Genomic DNA, 15,158 nt, shown 5'->3' with positions numbered 1-15,158 from the left:
CTTGTAAATATTTGATGGCCTTTTGACCTCATTATCCATGACTGAGTGAGCTCTCTGGTGAACACTCATATGTCTTAGTCACCAATCGGAGATATAGCCACCGAGGAGCTCAAGTTTGGCCATTAGTGAGTGTGCGTGCATGTGTGTGGCCTGGTCAGCAGTGGATCAGAGAGAAAAGGAATGAGTGTGGTTTATTCTGTGACCTCTGGGCAAGGCTTGTTAAGAGGGTTCTCCGTCTCTGGCTGCAGACCCCGTCACACTCCTATTCTTCACCGGAGAAAAACGCCACCACCGACAAGACAGAAAGGAAGAGAAATGCCACACTTTGCTGCTCTGTATGGGTCTTCGTGTGCTTCCCACCTCGTCCCCAAGCAATCATTGACCCCTCTCGTTCTCTCCCACCTCTCCTGCTCACTTTCCCAGCCAGTGTCACTAGGGCTGGGCCATATCATAAAGTTCACGGTAATACCGGTATAATTTTGGGCAACGATAGAAAAATGAAATATCGCGATAGAATAGGGGTAAAACGCGCATGCGCAGTGCCTTTTTGCTGAGCCCACGTCGGAAAAAGCATGGCGGCGAAAGCAAATCGTTGAATGAACCAGATGAACCAGAATCAGTTTGTAAAAATGCTGCAACTTCAGTGGTGGAACAGGTTTAGCTTTCGTCCGTCAGACACACAACAAAGCACTATTTTTGGTAGAGCATGCTAGCGGGCCGTCGTTATTACCATGTTTTTTGGAAAATACGGCACACTTAAAATCAATCCTTTGATTTTTCTGAAACTCGACAGTGTCCCTTATAACCCCGTGTGCCTTATGTATGAATTCTGGTTGTGTTTACTGACCTCGAAACGATTTTATGTACACGGTGCTCGAAAATCGGTCAAATGTTTTAGTACGACTTTGCTAAGCTACGAACCCGCACCGCTTGATGGATTGTCGGAGCGTTGCGGCTATTGTAGGCAGGAGCCTCGCGGAGTGATACGTACTGTGCTTCAACATAGTATTACGGTATTGTGTGTGTATAACCTCTTTAAGTTTTGTGGATATTATACATCGTTATGCTGAGGATTAGGGATGGGTATCGTTTAGGTTTTATCTGATACCGGTGCCAAATCGGTACTTTTGAAACGGTGCTCAAACCGGTGCTTAAAGAATGGAGAACACAAACTTTGTCCAAAAACCTCTCATGTTTAGCTGTTTTTTTTGTAAAAAGATAACAATGTTAGCCTTTTCTGCAGCTATGTGGCATATATGGCATCACTCTTGGCTGGAAGCAGTGCTTAAACAATGGAAAAAACACAAACTTAAACCCTCTCATGTTTAACTGTTTCCCACTTTTTCTTTGGTCATTTTAGCCCTTTTGGCCAGGGTGAAGGGAGTATCTGCCATCAAACAAGAGGACAGCCGCATGTAGCTATGATGATGTTTGCTAGTTCACCTTACATGCATTAATGTAATAACGTGGTTAGCCAACTCAACGTAAATTACACACGAACAACATGAAGCTACTCACGCAGAGAAGAACAGCTGCTGCTGCTGCATCATCCTCATCATTTCTGCTACACTGGCAGGGCTAGGGGCCAGGACTCTATTCTTCGGGTTTTTGGGGGATGTTGCTCCGGGTCCGATAACAGGCACCACACCCGCAGTAGATGTGCACGGTGTGAGGTCTCGCAGCAAGCTATCAAATACGGCGCATTTCTCGGCTTTTAAAAAAAACGCTATGCGTCGCCAGCTGTTTAATCGGATTCTTGGTGTTACCTCCTTTGACAGTATCACAGTATCAGCTTAAAGCACTTGTTGCAGGCTGCTGAGTTTGCATCTTTTGCTGTGAAGTACAGCCAGACTTTTGACCGCTTCGCCTTGGACATTTTTAATCTGTAGCTCTGCTCTAACAGAACGTACGTACCTGGCCCCGCCTACTATCCTCGGAAACGTAAAATGATTGGCTAGAAGTGTATCACAGCTCAGGAAAAAAAAGCACCGAAATAAAGCACCGAAATGTGCGCTGCTTTTCGGTCTGGTTACTACCGTTTATGTCAGAACCGACACCGGTACCCATCCCTACTGAGGATATGTCGGCCAATTTCCATTGGAAATGCCTTTTGGTTAAACTGTCAGCAAGGAATTTGCATTTGCACTGTTAAAGTTTTATATAACTTTAACGCACATAAAAAACAGCTGTTTGTTTAAGTGAAAATACATTGATGTTTTTTTTTTTGCACTAATAAAGTTGTGGAGTTGTAAAGTATTTTGTCTAGTGTCAATTATATCGTCAGTTATATCGTTATCGCGAATTTTCAAATGTATATCGTGATAAATATTTTTGGTCATATCGCCCTGCCCTAAGTGTCACTCCCATTTAGGTCAGCGGAGCCAAGGTTCAGTCGCTTAGCGATGGTTTACAAGAGGCACATGTTTGACCTACAAAAAGGATTTAGATCCCTGTGACTGATACGACGGGGAGGACTGGGGTGAAGGAGCGAACGATGCCTTTGGATGTGGCAAATCCGCTCAACATGAGTCAGAGGTGTGCGATTTTGTTTGTGCTCATTTGCTACGCACACAAGATGAAAGTCTTAGACACACACACACACACACACACACTGCTAAGATCATCGTTTTTTCCAAATGCTGCCCTCTAATCTAAGGATTCCATGGCCATCCGTGGCACTGACAGACAAAGTGGTAAACAGCATTAACGCACGGTGATGAGCAATTATTTGGCTGACCCAATTGGAAAAATGATTGTCAGTGAAGACACGGAACTGTCGCTGGCCAGAGGGTTTGGGAAGACAGACGCAATGAGATCAGAGTGGGTAGAGGGTTTTGTTTGGAGCTTGAGTCCTTTCGCAATGATTTCTCAAATGCGCTTATTTTTCTTGAGAGAGCAAACGGAGGAAGACAACTCATCACGAGTCAAACAGGGCCAAAACGTGCTCACCCATAATTAGGTTGCATAATGAGAACACTGTACAGCTACTTTTAGTTATTTAAGACCATTAAAGGTTTTCTGTTTTTTCTGTCCGTAAAACTGCCTCGGAGAGACAAAGGAGGGTCTGTGCAACAGGATGCTTTCTGCTCTTTCTCTGGCAAAGTCATAGGCGTGTCAGAAGCCATTTCAAGCTTTAGTTCTAGATTACATCCTCCTCCCGAGAGTCTCCTGACAATGTTAATGTCAAAAGCTTGTTCTCCGGGGCGCAGCTAGCAGAATAACATGGTAGCACAGCTCTACAGAGATGTTTGCTAAAGTAAAACGAGGGCAAAGTGGATTTCATCAGTCCATGATGAGGTTACAGCATACATATGGATAGGACGTCGGCAAAGGTTGCAGTCGGTGTCCACTGCCCTGGGGAAATGGGTTTTACTGGGATGCTTCTGCTTCTGTCAGGTTAAACTAACCTCCCCCCGTTACTACTTCTCTCTAGCTCATCCACAACTGTTGTGTTATCAACTGGTCTCTGGGTGTAGTCAGATTGAAGACTAAGCAATTTTTCAAAGTAGAACAAGTCACTGAAAAGATGCAAGAGGAATGAAGAAAAAAATAATTTAAGTAATAAAAGTTTGAAATGGTAAAAAAAGCAACCTCCAGAAAAAATGGTGCCAGAAGCTGCAGTTCCTCTAATGGCCACTTGAGAGTAAACTCCATAAACCGATGCTACCGATGCTAGAAATCCACTACTGAGCTAAATCTAGGAACATTTTAATGGCTATCAAGGATCTTAAATGCCATTCCTTTCTTTACTCTCCTTATTCTTGCTTTGCTGCATGCATACCTAGATCTCTGTTAGGAAATTCCTTTATCCTACATCTCTTGCAAAGGTGCAAAGATTCTTGTAGCAGCCTGTCATTCTGAGCCAGCGCTCAGCATAGCTGTTCTGGTTTCAATGGCAAACTTCTTCTTTGAAAGGCTCCATCAGTTGTCAATAATAATAACAACGTAGTATTAGTAATAACAGAGCACAATTAAACTGGCTGTTTGTCACAGGCTACTTCCTGTGCTTTGCTCAAGATACTTGGAATTAGCAATCTCAGCCATGTTCCTCTATTTGTTTTTTCAACAGTTTACTTGGAGCCACAAAGGAAAATCTGAGTTTGATTTTTTTATAATTACAAGATGCCACATGGAACATCACATGGAAGAACAGTATTTCACAAAGAGAAGTGAAAAGTTAACCTATAGAACTGTGACTGCAACTAATGTCAATTCCATAAACCTGACCAGAAAACTTTCCTTCCACTTTCACCCCCTCAGCAGGAATTTCCTGAAGGTGAAAGGCCCGTGTGATTCTAGCAGCTTGTATGTTTCTGTGTCCCTGTTAGACACCTCTCGGCCTGGTAAAATACGTGCTCTTCCACCAGCCCGACAACTCTCAAGCCTCCCAGTCAGCAGCCTCCAGTTTGGCCTGGATGAACCTTAACAACCCTAATGCACTCACATTAGCATCAGCTGCCACTAAGCTGCTTTCTGTCCGCTTGGCTGTCCTATTCACTTCTCAGTACCTCAGACCAGCTACCTGCTGGCCCTGGGAGTAGCAGGAGCAGAGATCCACATTACCAGCTGGGCTGTGGCATAACCTTTGTGCTCTTGCAAAATAAGGCCTGTGGGAGGCACCGGGACCCCACAGAGGAGGTACAGGTCATGGTCATCTTCAGGCCCCTCTTAGCCTCCGAGCAGGAAGGTTTGGGTGCCCAGGTTTGATACACCTGGGCACCCTTCACCTCAAGAGTGAGAAGAGAATAGTGGAAAGGACTGACATTTGAACTCACCTTAGCCAACGTCTGCACTGAGGCTTCAATTACAGCCAGTACTAAAAAAGAATAAACAAAAGCAGTCGAAGAAGGAGGCACAAAACTAAGTCAGACACAGTGGTCACGTTACGAATGGAAGGAGAAAGTAAAAGAAGGAAAATAGAAGCGAGAAACACGACACAGCATAGAGGAAGAGCAGGAAGACCAAAGGATGGGGTGGGAGGGGGTGCCAATATGTGTGAGAAAAGGGTAGACAGATAAGAAGAGTGCAAGACAGGAAAAGCAGCCGGCCAAGACAGAGGCAGGGAATAATGAAGAGATGCGGAAAATCCAGAGAAGGATAAAGCAGGCAAAGAAACAATGAGAATGATGACTGCATTGCTGGGTGAAATGAGAAAGCGTATCAGGTGGAGTGAAAAATGATGCAGTGCGCAGATACAGGGAATGAATGGAAGAAGAAACTAGAATTGAAGCTGCACGCAGGGATCCACTCTGTCAAATTCAACTAGGGTTTGAAACAGCTGCACAGCTCCCACTTCACCGCACTTTAAACTTACTTAAAAAACAACTTGGTCTACTGGTCTGCGTATAAATGCAAAAAAAGAAAGAAAAAAGAATAAAAAAGGAAAACAGCATCGTGACCATAGAAGCTAGAGGAGATTGTGACCCAAGAAATTTGGGCAAAGTTATACCTAAAGACAGCGGTGCCTCCAGAATTACTTTCATAGGGGTGGCCTCTAAATATACTGGGCTGGCACATCAAAAACAGTGATCTATCCAGGGATTGGCACCAGCTTTACCTTTACCTTTTTTTAATTATTACCAACGTAGGACAGGCATCCTCCTTGGTGGCGCCCCTGTCTAAAGAACGTAACACTTGAAAATGCCAGTTCACTAATCATCATCAGCACATCTTCTTCATTCACCCCCTCAATGCATTAGTGTCCATTACAGCAGGGCCACAGATTCCTTCAGCAACAATCTATGGACGGAGGTTGGAGGGTTCTAGCTCCTAACTTTGTAACCAGTTAACATTAGCAAAACTACCAGACCTAAAAATGACTAATATTAGCAGCGGCAGCATCAGCAGCCTTCTTTTCTTGTAGGTTAACATCAACATGCTTGTATTGTATGTGGTTACACACAGCTCCAGTAGGCATTTCCTGTCTCGGCTGTTCATTTTCTAGATCAAAACACTGCCCGGCTATAATGACACAGGATGTCATTCTTCCTACTTCAAGCCTTGCTACCTCGGTAGCCAACGGTAATTAACAATCCATAGCAACGATGACATCACTCGACAACAGCTTTAATTATGAGGTTTTTTTAAATAATGAATAAAATAAACAAAACACAAGTAATGCATAAAAATACAGTTGTGAAATATTAGGAAAATAAGGGAAAAAAACTATCCAAGCCTACTGATGTCTCTTTAACACATGGAAACAGTACAAGGTGTAACCAGGACTCCTACATGCGTTTCCAAGAAGTAAGATTAACTCAACCTTCTATTTAAGCACTTCAGAGCCATACTTATGCCATACTGCATTAGCAGGACCCGTTTGAGACTTATATGACAATGAAAGGCAGTATGAGCTGAATTTAAAGGACCTGACTCACAGCAAGAATCTTTTTATGCCACTGTACTAAAACAAACTTTGCTGAACTAACCTGCAGACTGAGCGTGCTAGTGATGTTTGCCTTGGGCAGAGAGATGGCCACACTGGTTACACTGGCCTTCTCCAGCCACTTGGACAGCAGCTCCAGGGTCAGCAGCTTTTCCAACTTAGCCAGATTTTCGACATGAAAGGGCAGCAGGAGCACGACGCTGGCCCTGCCTCCCCACAGAGGCGCCTCTAGAACTTGCACCATGTTGTCAGTGTCTTCATGAAAGCGGTACAAACCTGTAGCAGGGGGACAGCAGGGGGCAGGCAAAGAGTTGAGCAAAGATCAGAGAGTCAAGGAGAGAAGCAGTGCTGTGAAGTAACGTTTTCTTTTTTAGCAGTAGTTTAATGCAGAAGTTCTCTTGGAAGTTGGTTCAGAGCAGTCGTTCGGCGCCACCTCCCTCTATCACCGAGTGAACTCGCAGAGGGAATGCTGGAGTTAGTTTCGCTTCATACATAAAGGAAATGCAAGCTGCGACAGGCCGACAACAAGCCAGCCGTAACACAATTCTCACTCGTGAGTTGAAAGTGACATTATAGATGAGATTAAAAGAAATATACATCCGGTCTACGTCTCTTAACTGTTATCCTAGAAGAAACTCACCCTGCCTTGTTGCTGTTTTAAGACAATGCATAAAATATGGAAAATGTGCTAAATAAATCATTAGGGACACACTGATAAATTAGAGCGAGGCATATTGGACCTCACAAATATTCACGTCCCTTTTAGAGCTGGATTCCTTCTCGCTGCATTTATTCCCTGGCAGGAATAGAGCAGTGACAGACTGCGTACAGCTTTTTATTATTATTTTTTTTACCTGCTCTGTGCATCATCACCACTTTGGTGTATTTCTTTCCCAGGAAGGTACGACGATCTGTGCTTTCCTCGCTGAAATCTCTCTCCCACAGCCCTGAGCAAAGAGAAAGAAAAAGCAGTTTTAAATACAGCATGCTTCATATAGATGGACTGCATGGGGAGGGAGAGGATAAAAACAAAATCAATGAAACGGGAGAAAAAGTGAACAATAGGTTAAACAATGCCATGTTCATAAAACACATATACAGCGACACTGGCTGGCACTGCTCATGAATCATCTGTGTGTACTGCCCATTAAAAAATGTATACCCTCCTGAAAGCTGCTGAGGCAGAGTGCTGTACTGCAGCAGTTATGAAGACCTTAAGGCTACTGACCCCTATTCAATGTTCAACACATCCCCACTTGGCCCTGCTAACCTCCTGACAGCTGTCAATTTAAGAGGAGCTAAGAGTGGAGGAATTACCGTTGTAATAACCTCACAACACACTCTGAAAGCTGCTGGTCCATTCAATAGGGCAGGGGACATTGGATGGGGCGTAGAGGTCGGCAGATTATGACTTGTACCCATCGCGCTCTTTGTGAATGACACCTGAGGCCGGCTAGGGCTATAACTAATGATGATTCTCATTATCGATAAATCATTTGAAAAGGTCAGCGCTCTCGTCACACAAAGCTAAGGTTCAAGGAGGCCAAAAACTATGAAATGCCTCAATTGGCAATGTGAAAGCCTGCAGACTGATTGCTTGGTTTTTATTATTAAGCACCTCTATTAAGAACTGTGCACAGACTCGTCTTTTGTCTGCGCTGTTTTTAATTCCTCTGAAGAAAAACAGACCAAGTTCTCAGAGCACAAGGTGACACCTACAAGCACAGGAACTTTAAGGAGAGATCAATACAAGACACAGTGCCCCATAATTTACCTTAAGACAAAAAGATATACCTCACATGCCATAAGTTGTGAAGACAGATGACAGGGGAAAATAAATCATGCTCAGCCTGATTTAGTCAAAACACTCCTCCACACTGCTAAGATAAGTATACACTGTACTGGGTTTCACTAACAAAACAAGACACAAGGAAACTGCTTCTGCTCAATTTTGTGCAATTTTGTTCTCATTTTCCCAAGAAACTTGCAGATATGTGTATTTGACAAAAACAAACTACAGTTACATGTGACTAACACACCCAACCAATAAGCCTGCACTCTGGTTTCTGATCATACAGTCATGCACCTTTGCCAGTTAAGCTTAACTGGTTGACATCCTGACACGTCACCGTCCTTAAATACGGTGACATCAACTCCAGCTGCCTGACACGGTGGCGGCTGAAACAGGTAGTGCTATCCCACAATTCACAAGGACGCCAATCTGCTCACTAAAACGATCAGCAAAACTGCCAAAGTGCCAGATGTACAGATTTATCAGTGCATTTTACATGATATGGTCTCAGCAGTCTGTAACAGGCTGTGTTACAGCTACATGTCAACCATCAACATCAGTCTGTTCCAGTAAAAGCATTTGAACTTAGAACATGGGTTTAGATATACGTGTGTAATAAAAATAAGAAATCACATGTTGAGTATTTCAGCATCTGCTGCCCATTTTGGAGAAATTACTTTTTCCTTACAGAAATATCAACACCGTCAACAATTATCTTCTATTCTAAAGACCTTTGTGAGCCTCTCACCTTTTCACCAGCAGCAGGTCAAAATAACAGTGCTGTTTGGTACTAAAGTGTAGCGGAAAAGCTAACAAATTAACCAAGATGAAGCCAGATAAGCAACATAGCATCGTCACTGCGTTACCTCACTGGTAGGGAACACTTATATACACAAGACATATTCAGCCATCATCTATTCATCCACTGGTTTAAAGTCCATTATCTGCAAATCTCTTCTCTAATCACAAGAAAACAAAACAAAAAAAAAAACACTCACTTCATTACCAAAGTGTTACAAAGAAACACCGACTCACTTATGTATGAGGATCACAGAGTTGGTTGGCTGAAACTTATTCTGGAAAAGTAAAATAAGTAAATAATCATAAAAGCAACAAACACCATTATGGTAAACCTCAAAGATGTTTGGCTCCATTTATCTCCAGACTAGAAAGTTACAGAGACGAGGAAGACTGTTTTCACACACTGTTAGGCCTCGTTACACTTTGTCTACATTTGGAGTTTCTTTAAACTGTTTAACTTATTATTAAATCCCACACTTATTCTTTTTTTTTTATTAATAGCTGCCTGACTAATTGTTTCAACACCATGGGTGGCATCTCCAAAAGCCAACCAGACTCGAATGGAGCGCAGCCAAACACAAATCGCAGCAGAAAAGACGTGTGATTGTCCCTCCCGGGCATGCTAGCACACATCACAGGCATTCAGTCCGCTTCCTGGGAAACACGCTTTGGAATTCCAAAGCGGCCGGCTGAAGGTTACCTGAAGCGGCAACCGTGTTGTTGAAATGATGTCACGACGATGAACAATTTTCTCCACGGTACACACGTGTAAAAACAAGCACGGGGGGGTTAATGACCTGCTGACCTCCAAACAGACCTGCACAGCAGCAGCAGAGCGACGGCTTTAAACCTGAACCTTTTAATAGCTGTCAGCAACAAACAGCGAGACGACTGCGCGGCGCTCACACAGCTACCGAGTCGTCCTGTTAACTTAAAGCGTAACCCAGTGGAGAATCGATGCGGGCTCGCGGCTCTGTCTCTTCCCTCATCGACTCATGATGGCGTGCAGTTGTGCTGTTTCAGAAGCTGTTATTAGAGTTTAAATAAGCTGGGGCTTCATGTGCCGCCTCTCCTTTTTCAGTCCCCCAGTGCTGTCGCATTATCTTGTATAAGTTTCACTCCACTGTTTTTTTCCCAGTATTATTTTCCTCTGCTGTCACTGGTGTTTGTCTAAAGCAAAACAAAGCATGAATTAATTAACCAGAGTGGACTGGAACTCCCAAAGGCAGACCCTTTTACAATCCCCTCCACCATGACAGTCCATCTCTTTCACTCTCAGCAGGCCAACCTCTCCCGCTTTACTTTTCTCAGTTTCCTCCAATCACTCCCATCTCTTTGCTTTTCTTCTGCCCCTTTCCACCCAGAAATCTCCCCTTTTTATTCATTTAATTTTACCCTTTCTTTCTCCCCCCCTCTCTTTGGCCCTCTTTGCTTTTCGCATCTCTCCGCTATAAACATGTTCCGCTACTAATTGGCCCTGACCTTCCTTTTCTTTGAAAGCTCTGTACAGACCGAGGGAGGAGCGACAGCAAAGAGCTTTTTTCCTTTTTTTTTTTTAAATTCTTCCTTCAATAATTAAGAGGGAGAAGGGAAACAAAAGCGGGGAGGGGGGGGACGGACGGATGGAGATGCCTACTCAGTGCCATCTAAAATAAAATAACACCCGAGACCTCTGAAAACATCCCATTAATAACACATCATCAACTGCTTTAAGTCCTTGGAATCCCAAACATAACGAAAAAAACAAAAGTTGGAACAAAAGCAGGAGCTGCTGGTTTGAGAAAGGAGCAAACTATCGACCACGCTGAAAATTATAAATCAAAACTAAAGGAATCCAATTTTCCGTAATCTAATTTGCAGCTGCAATCTGCTGCATAATCTAATTTGTATATTTGCTCCACGAAATTAATGAACCAACCAATGAGGGTGGGCTCGCAGAAAAAAACAAAAAACAAAACTAATTTTGTAATGAAGTCAAAAAACATCAAACAAAGAGAATTAATTAAATTGCTTATCAATGTATAGTCTGTCAGGGAGTGTTATTTCTGAAGGGTTGTCTATCTTTGCCAGAACCCTGTTTTCACTTCAGGAGCCTTGCCTTCTATTTTTTTCTACCTAATAAAAAGAAAAAAAAAAGCAGTACCTGCAGGAGGAAGGAGAAGGAACAGAAGCAGATAGACACCGATAAGGAGGATGTGAACAGGAGACATGTGGGAAGGAGAGGGAGAGGAGACAGGGGTAGATTAGACATGTGATAGAGAGTGACAAAAGCACAAAAACAGAGACCAACGCTGCAAAAAAAAGGAACAAGCGAGACAGAAGGATATATTTAACACATCATCATCATCATCTTTTGTGGAGACCGCAAACAAAAAAAAAATGAGAATCTACGTCAGCAGGCATTCAAAATGTTGGCTGTGCTCTGAGACACGAAGGAGGAGATGGTAGATTCAATTCCACAATCACACAAAAAAAGGAAAAGAAATGAGAAAAAGGAAAATAAGTCATTTCCTTGACTCATGATAAGTGCGGATGAACAAATATTGCCGACCCTCGAAAATAAAATGCGATATTTATTGGCACATTTAGCGTGCCATAATGAACCTCAGATAAGGATTTAGATGGATATGTTTTTGGGATGCAACTGTTAAATCACAGATGGAGCTTCTAACCGACTGCGTCCGTGCAGAAATATTGACTGCTTTCCACCACTGCAGCCTGTCACAAAGAGCAGAGCCGAGCCAAGCTGTGCCGCCGCAGACTTGGAGCGCTCCGAGCACAGATGTTAGGCATGACATCGAGGGAGAGAGAGTCTGGACACTTGTTACTCAATTATTTAAGATGACACATCACCCCCCAATGGAAGATGAATAAGCTCTCAGTGATAGACCCCAGAATCATCCTTTATCTGCTGTGTCCACCAGCTGGAGTCCAACGCATGCACGCGCACACACACCCATGGAGATGCAGGGTGCACACAGGTGGGATTGCTGGCACGCGCCACAGAGCGAGCAAAGACTTGTGCGGACTGTCTGTGCTGTGTGATCACTAAAAATGGCGCACGCCATACTCTCATCTAAAACGGGAAAAGATATCAAGCTTTTTCGCTCCCAGTTTTAAAAGCAAAATTGGATGCTCACTGTTATCTAATATTTCAGTAACCCTGCACTAATTTAATTTACAATAATGTTGTTTCTACACACCTTTTAAACGCACTGCATTCGCCAGGATCAAAGCTCCAGCCCTGGCCTTGATTTCGGCCTCCAAAGGAGCGCCTTCCAGTCCACTAAGGCCGGCCTTAGCCCAGTCCTGAAGCTGCTTCAGGTCAGCCTTGGAGTCTCCTTTCCCCAGATTCTGATGCTGCACTCTGAACCTAGCCTGACTCTGCTTCACAAAGGCCTGGTCGACTGGAGAGACCTGCTTGGTAAACACAGCTGAGGATGCGTGCAGGTGAAAGCTGGTTCCGTTGGCTTCACTGAAGCTCTTCAACGCCTCGGCAAGACGTTCGGGAACCTGCGTCCCCGCCTTGTCGGGGGACGGTGGGTTGAGGATACCTCGGACCTGGCTGGAGGTGTTACCGACTGAAGCTTCCCCCAGTGCTCCGAGAGAGGAGGCCACCAGCAGAGGAGAGAATATGACATTTACGGAGCTCGAGTCGGAGCGGAGGGCCTGGTAGAGCCGCAGACCTAGGGTCCAGCTCGGGTCACCCTGAGGTGGAGGAGGCAGTGGCGGCGGACGAGATACTGGACCGGCCGGGGCATCGGCACTCTTCTTGGATGAGTTATTGATGCTCCCTTGCACCAGGAGAACTGGCAGAGAAATTAGGAGACAGAAAGGGAGCCTGGGCAGCATGGCTGTTCTGGAACAGAGAGCACGGGAAGGAGAGTCAGTATGAGGATTTGCTCACACGAGATAATCTGTCTGTGTATACATAACAGCAAGAGGAATGAGGAGAATGCACCCCTCTCATTCTCAAGGCAAGCAAAGCCCCCCTCCACAACTATTCATTGCGCATATTTTGACCTGATTTTTAATAGTGTAATACTCATACTGCAACACTCATAGTTGAGATAAAGCAATATAAACACAGCCTGAGGGCTCCTTTTTTCCTGTAAAAGTGTCATTTGTGTAAACTGCTCCTACAGAGCCACAGCAGTGAGAACTTGATTTTCTAAATTCCTCCCCACTTGGATCCACGGTTATTATCTCACCCGCTGCGCGAAAGAAGCAACGTGCGACAATTAACGCTGATGAAGTTTTCAGGCTGGGACCGAACAAACGAATGAGAGGGGGAAATGTGCGTTTTCAATCTTTCCTTTAAAAGAAAAAAAGAAAAAGGCAAAAACTTCGACTCCTTACTTTTGCCGAAATTCAACAAACATCTGTCGTCTACTTCAGCTTATACTCTCTCAAAATTAACCAAAAATGTAAAAAGTCTGGAAGACAGGGAAAGAGAGAAAAATGTCGTGTTCGTTTCATTAATTTACCGTTAATTAATTCACGTGTGTCCCTGTCGTTTTTGCGCCGCGGTCCTGGCTGTGAGCTCCGGAGGAGGTGCTGCTGCTGCTGGAGCTCAGACGTAGCAGAGGAAGCTTACCGTCCCCGCTAACTTCAGCTCCCGGTTAGCTTTCTGCTCTTCCCGAAACTTCCAGGCTTCCACGAGGAGCTGCCACCGTGAGCTTATTTAGCTTTGGGCTGTTTAGGTGCGGGCTCCATGTTAAACAAGCATTTAAAAAAAAAAGAAAGAAATTTAGTTAACAACCTAAAATAGGGCACACTTAGCACACAGTGTGAAAAAGAACTATAACGCTGTTTTCCAATGCAGTTCTATGAATGACATGTAATCCAGTCTGAACTCAGTTTTACTATATATGACAGGTAAATATGCAGCTAATGGTATAAAAACGTTTTAAACCCATTAAACCCTGCCACTTTGTGTCAGTCCTGCTATTCAACTCCCCCCCCCCCCACATTTATACTTTACAAAACCATAATTAAATATGGCTAAGTCATTGTTGGGATGGGATACCTTTCAGCGGTTCCCTATGGGCTTTTCAGGGATTATGTGGGTGCAGTGTTGGTCTTGGTACAGGTTTTCAAAATGGACAAAAATCCACCGGTTGCAGCAAATGAGGCGTTTCTCCATTCTAAAGAAACCCTTGTGGGTTTGCCGGGATAATAAACTCTCTTGTTCTGGACTCAGTGGGGGTTGTAGTTCCCAAAGGCACTCAAGCGGGGTCGCTAATGGTCTTCTCATCGCTCCAGCTCAGTGACCCCGTGAGAGGCTGCCTCATGTGGTCCAGGGCCTCCCAAACTTGACACCCAGGCCTCCCATTGCGCAGGACATAGACCACAGCGCTGGCAGTCAGATTTTTTTTTTATTTGGTCAATTTAAAGATGTTTTTTCTTTTTTTAAACTTGTGATTATGTCCTAAATCTGACTTTATCTTGACATGTTGATTACGGAGAGCATTTTATTTTCTTTATAAGTTCAAGTGCTTTAAGTTGAGTTTCCAGGGAAGCCCCCCTACACACATACACACACACACACCTCACTTTTCAGTAGCCTACTATGAAGGAAAACTAGGGCACACTATGAAAGGCTGTATTACAGCTGACCCTTCCGAATGTCCTCATTCTGTAGTCTCCTCATTTCGCCTCCTTAAATTGTACCTGCCCTCCATCTACAATACTACAAGGAGTGGAGAGCAGATAACTTGTAAACAGTGCTTTGGCACAGGGATTATTGCCCAAAGTTAAGGATGGAGAATGACCATATAGGGTCCTAATCAATAAATATAGAGATAGACTAAGGAGGCTAGAGGAGGATCAGAGAGGGATATGGAGGAAGATAACTGCTTGAGACCACCAATGCTTAGCAATCAGGCCGAACATGACAGCTTGTAGACCCAACCAATTATTTACCCCAGCCAAATCAATAGAGCTCTCTCCGAAAGATAGCCATCAGCACCACTATCTGGAACACATTCGCAGCAGAAAGTACAAGCACACACTGAGCACTCTGCTCGCTGCCACTCTCGCTCTCTGTCTCTTTTGAAAACGCACACACGCACTTCCCTCAGAGACACTTAGTTATCAGGCTTCCTTAGAAATAAGACACCAATCAACTAATTATTGAGCATCCTCAGTGAAAACAGAAAGAGAAAAACAGCAACATAT

The 15,158-nt window shown here is 44.0% G+C and overlaps 1 protein-coding gene across 3 annotated transcripts in view; it reads right to left on the bottom strand.

Moving 5' to 3' along the window:
* Positions 1 to 14,109, bottom strand: part of serpinh2 (serine (or cysteine) peptidase inhibitor, clade H, member 2) — a 22,253-nt gene extending 8,144 nt beyond the window's left edge. The window contains exons 1-5 of one of the 3 annotated variants that reach the window (XM_080893484.1): positions 14,008 to 14,109; positions 13,466 to 13,688; positions 12,182 to 12,832; positions 7,240 to 7,332; positions 6,429 to 6,661 (exon numbers count right to left, since the gene is read on the bottom strand). In XM_080893484.1, the coding sequence (XP_080749610.1) occupies positions 6,429 to 6,661; positions 7,240 to 7,332; positions 12,182 to 12,830 (975 nt within the window). In that variant the 5' untranslated portion in view covers positions 12,831 to 12,832; positions 13,466 to 13,688; positions 14,008 to 14,109. Of the gene's footprint in view, positions 1 to 6,428; positions 6,662 to 7,239; positions 7,333 to 12,181; positions 12,838 to 13,465; positions 13,759 to 14,007 lie in introns of those variants that run through there. The other 2 variants (XM_080893482.1, XM_080893483.1) reach the window with 2 other exon arrangements.
* Positions 14,110 to 15,158: the final 1,049 nt, after the last annotated feature.

Source organism: Rhamphochromis sp. 'chilingali', assembly GCF_963969265.1.
Source record: "Rhamphochromis sp. 'chilingali' genome assembly, chromosome: 1".
In the NCBI taxonomy this organism is placed as follows: Eukaryota; Metazoa; Chordata; class Actinopteri; order Cichliformes; family Cichlidae; genus Rhamphochromis; species Rhamphochromis sp. 'chilingali'.
The sequence above is the reverse complement of the archived record's forward strand: the minus strand, read 5'-3'. Positions and strand labels throughout refer to the sequence as shown.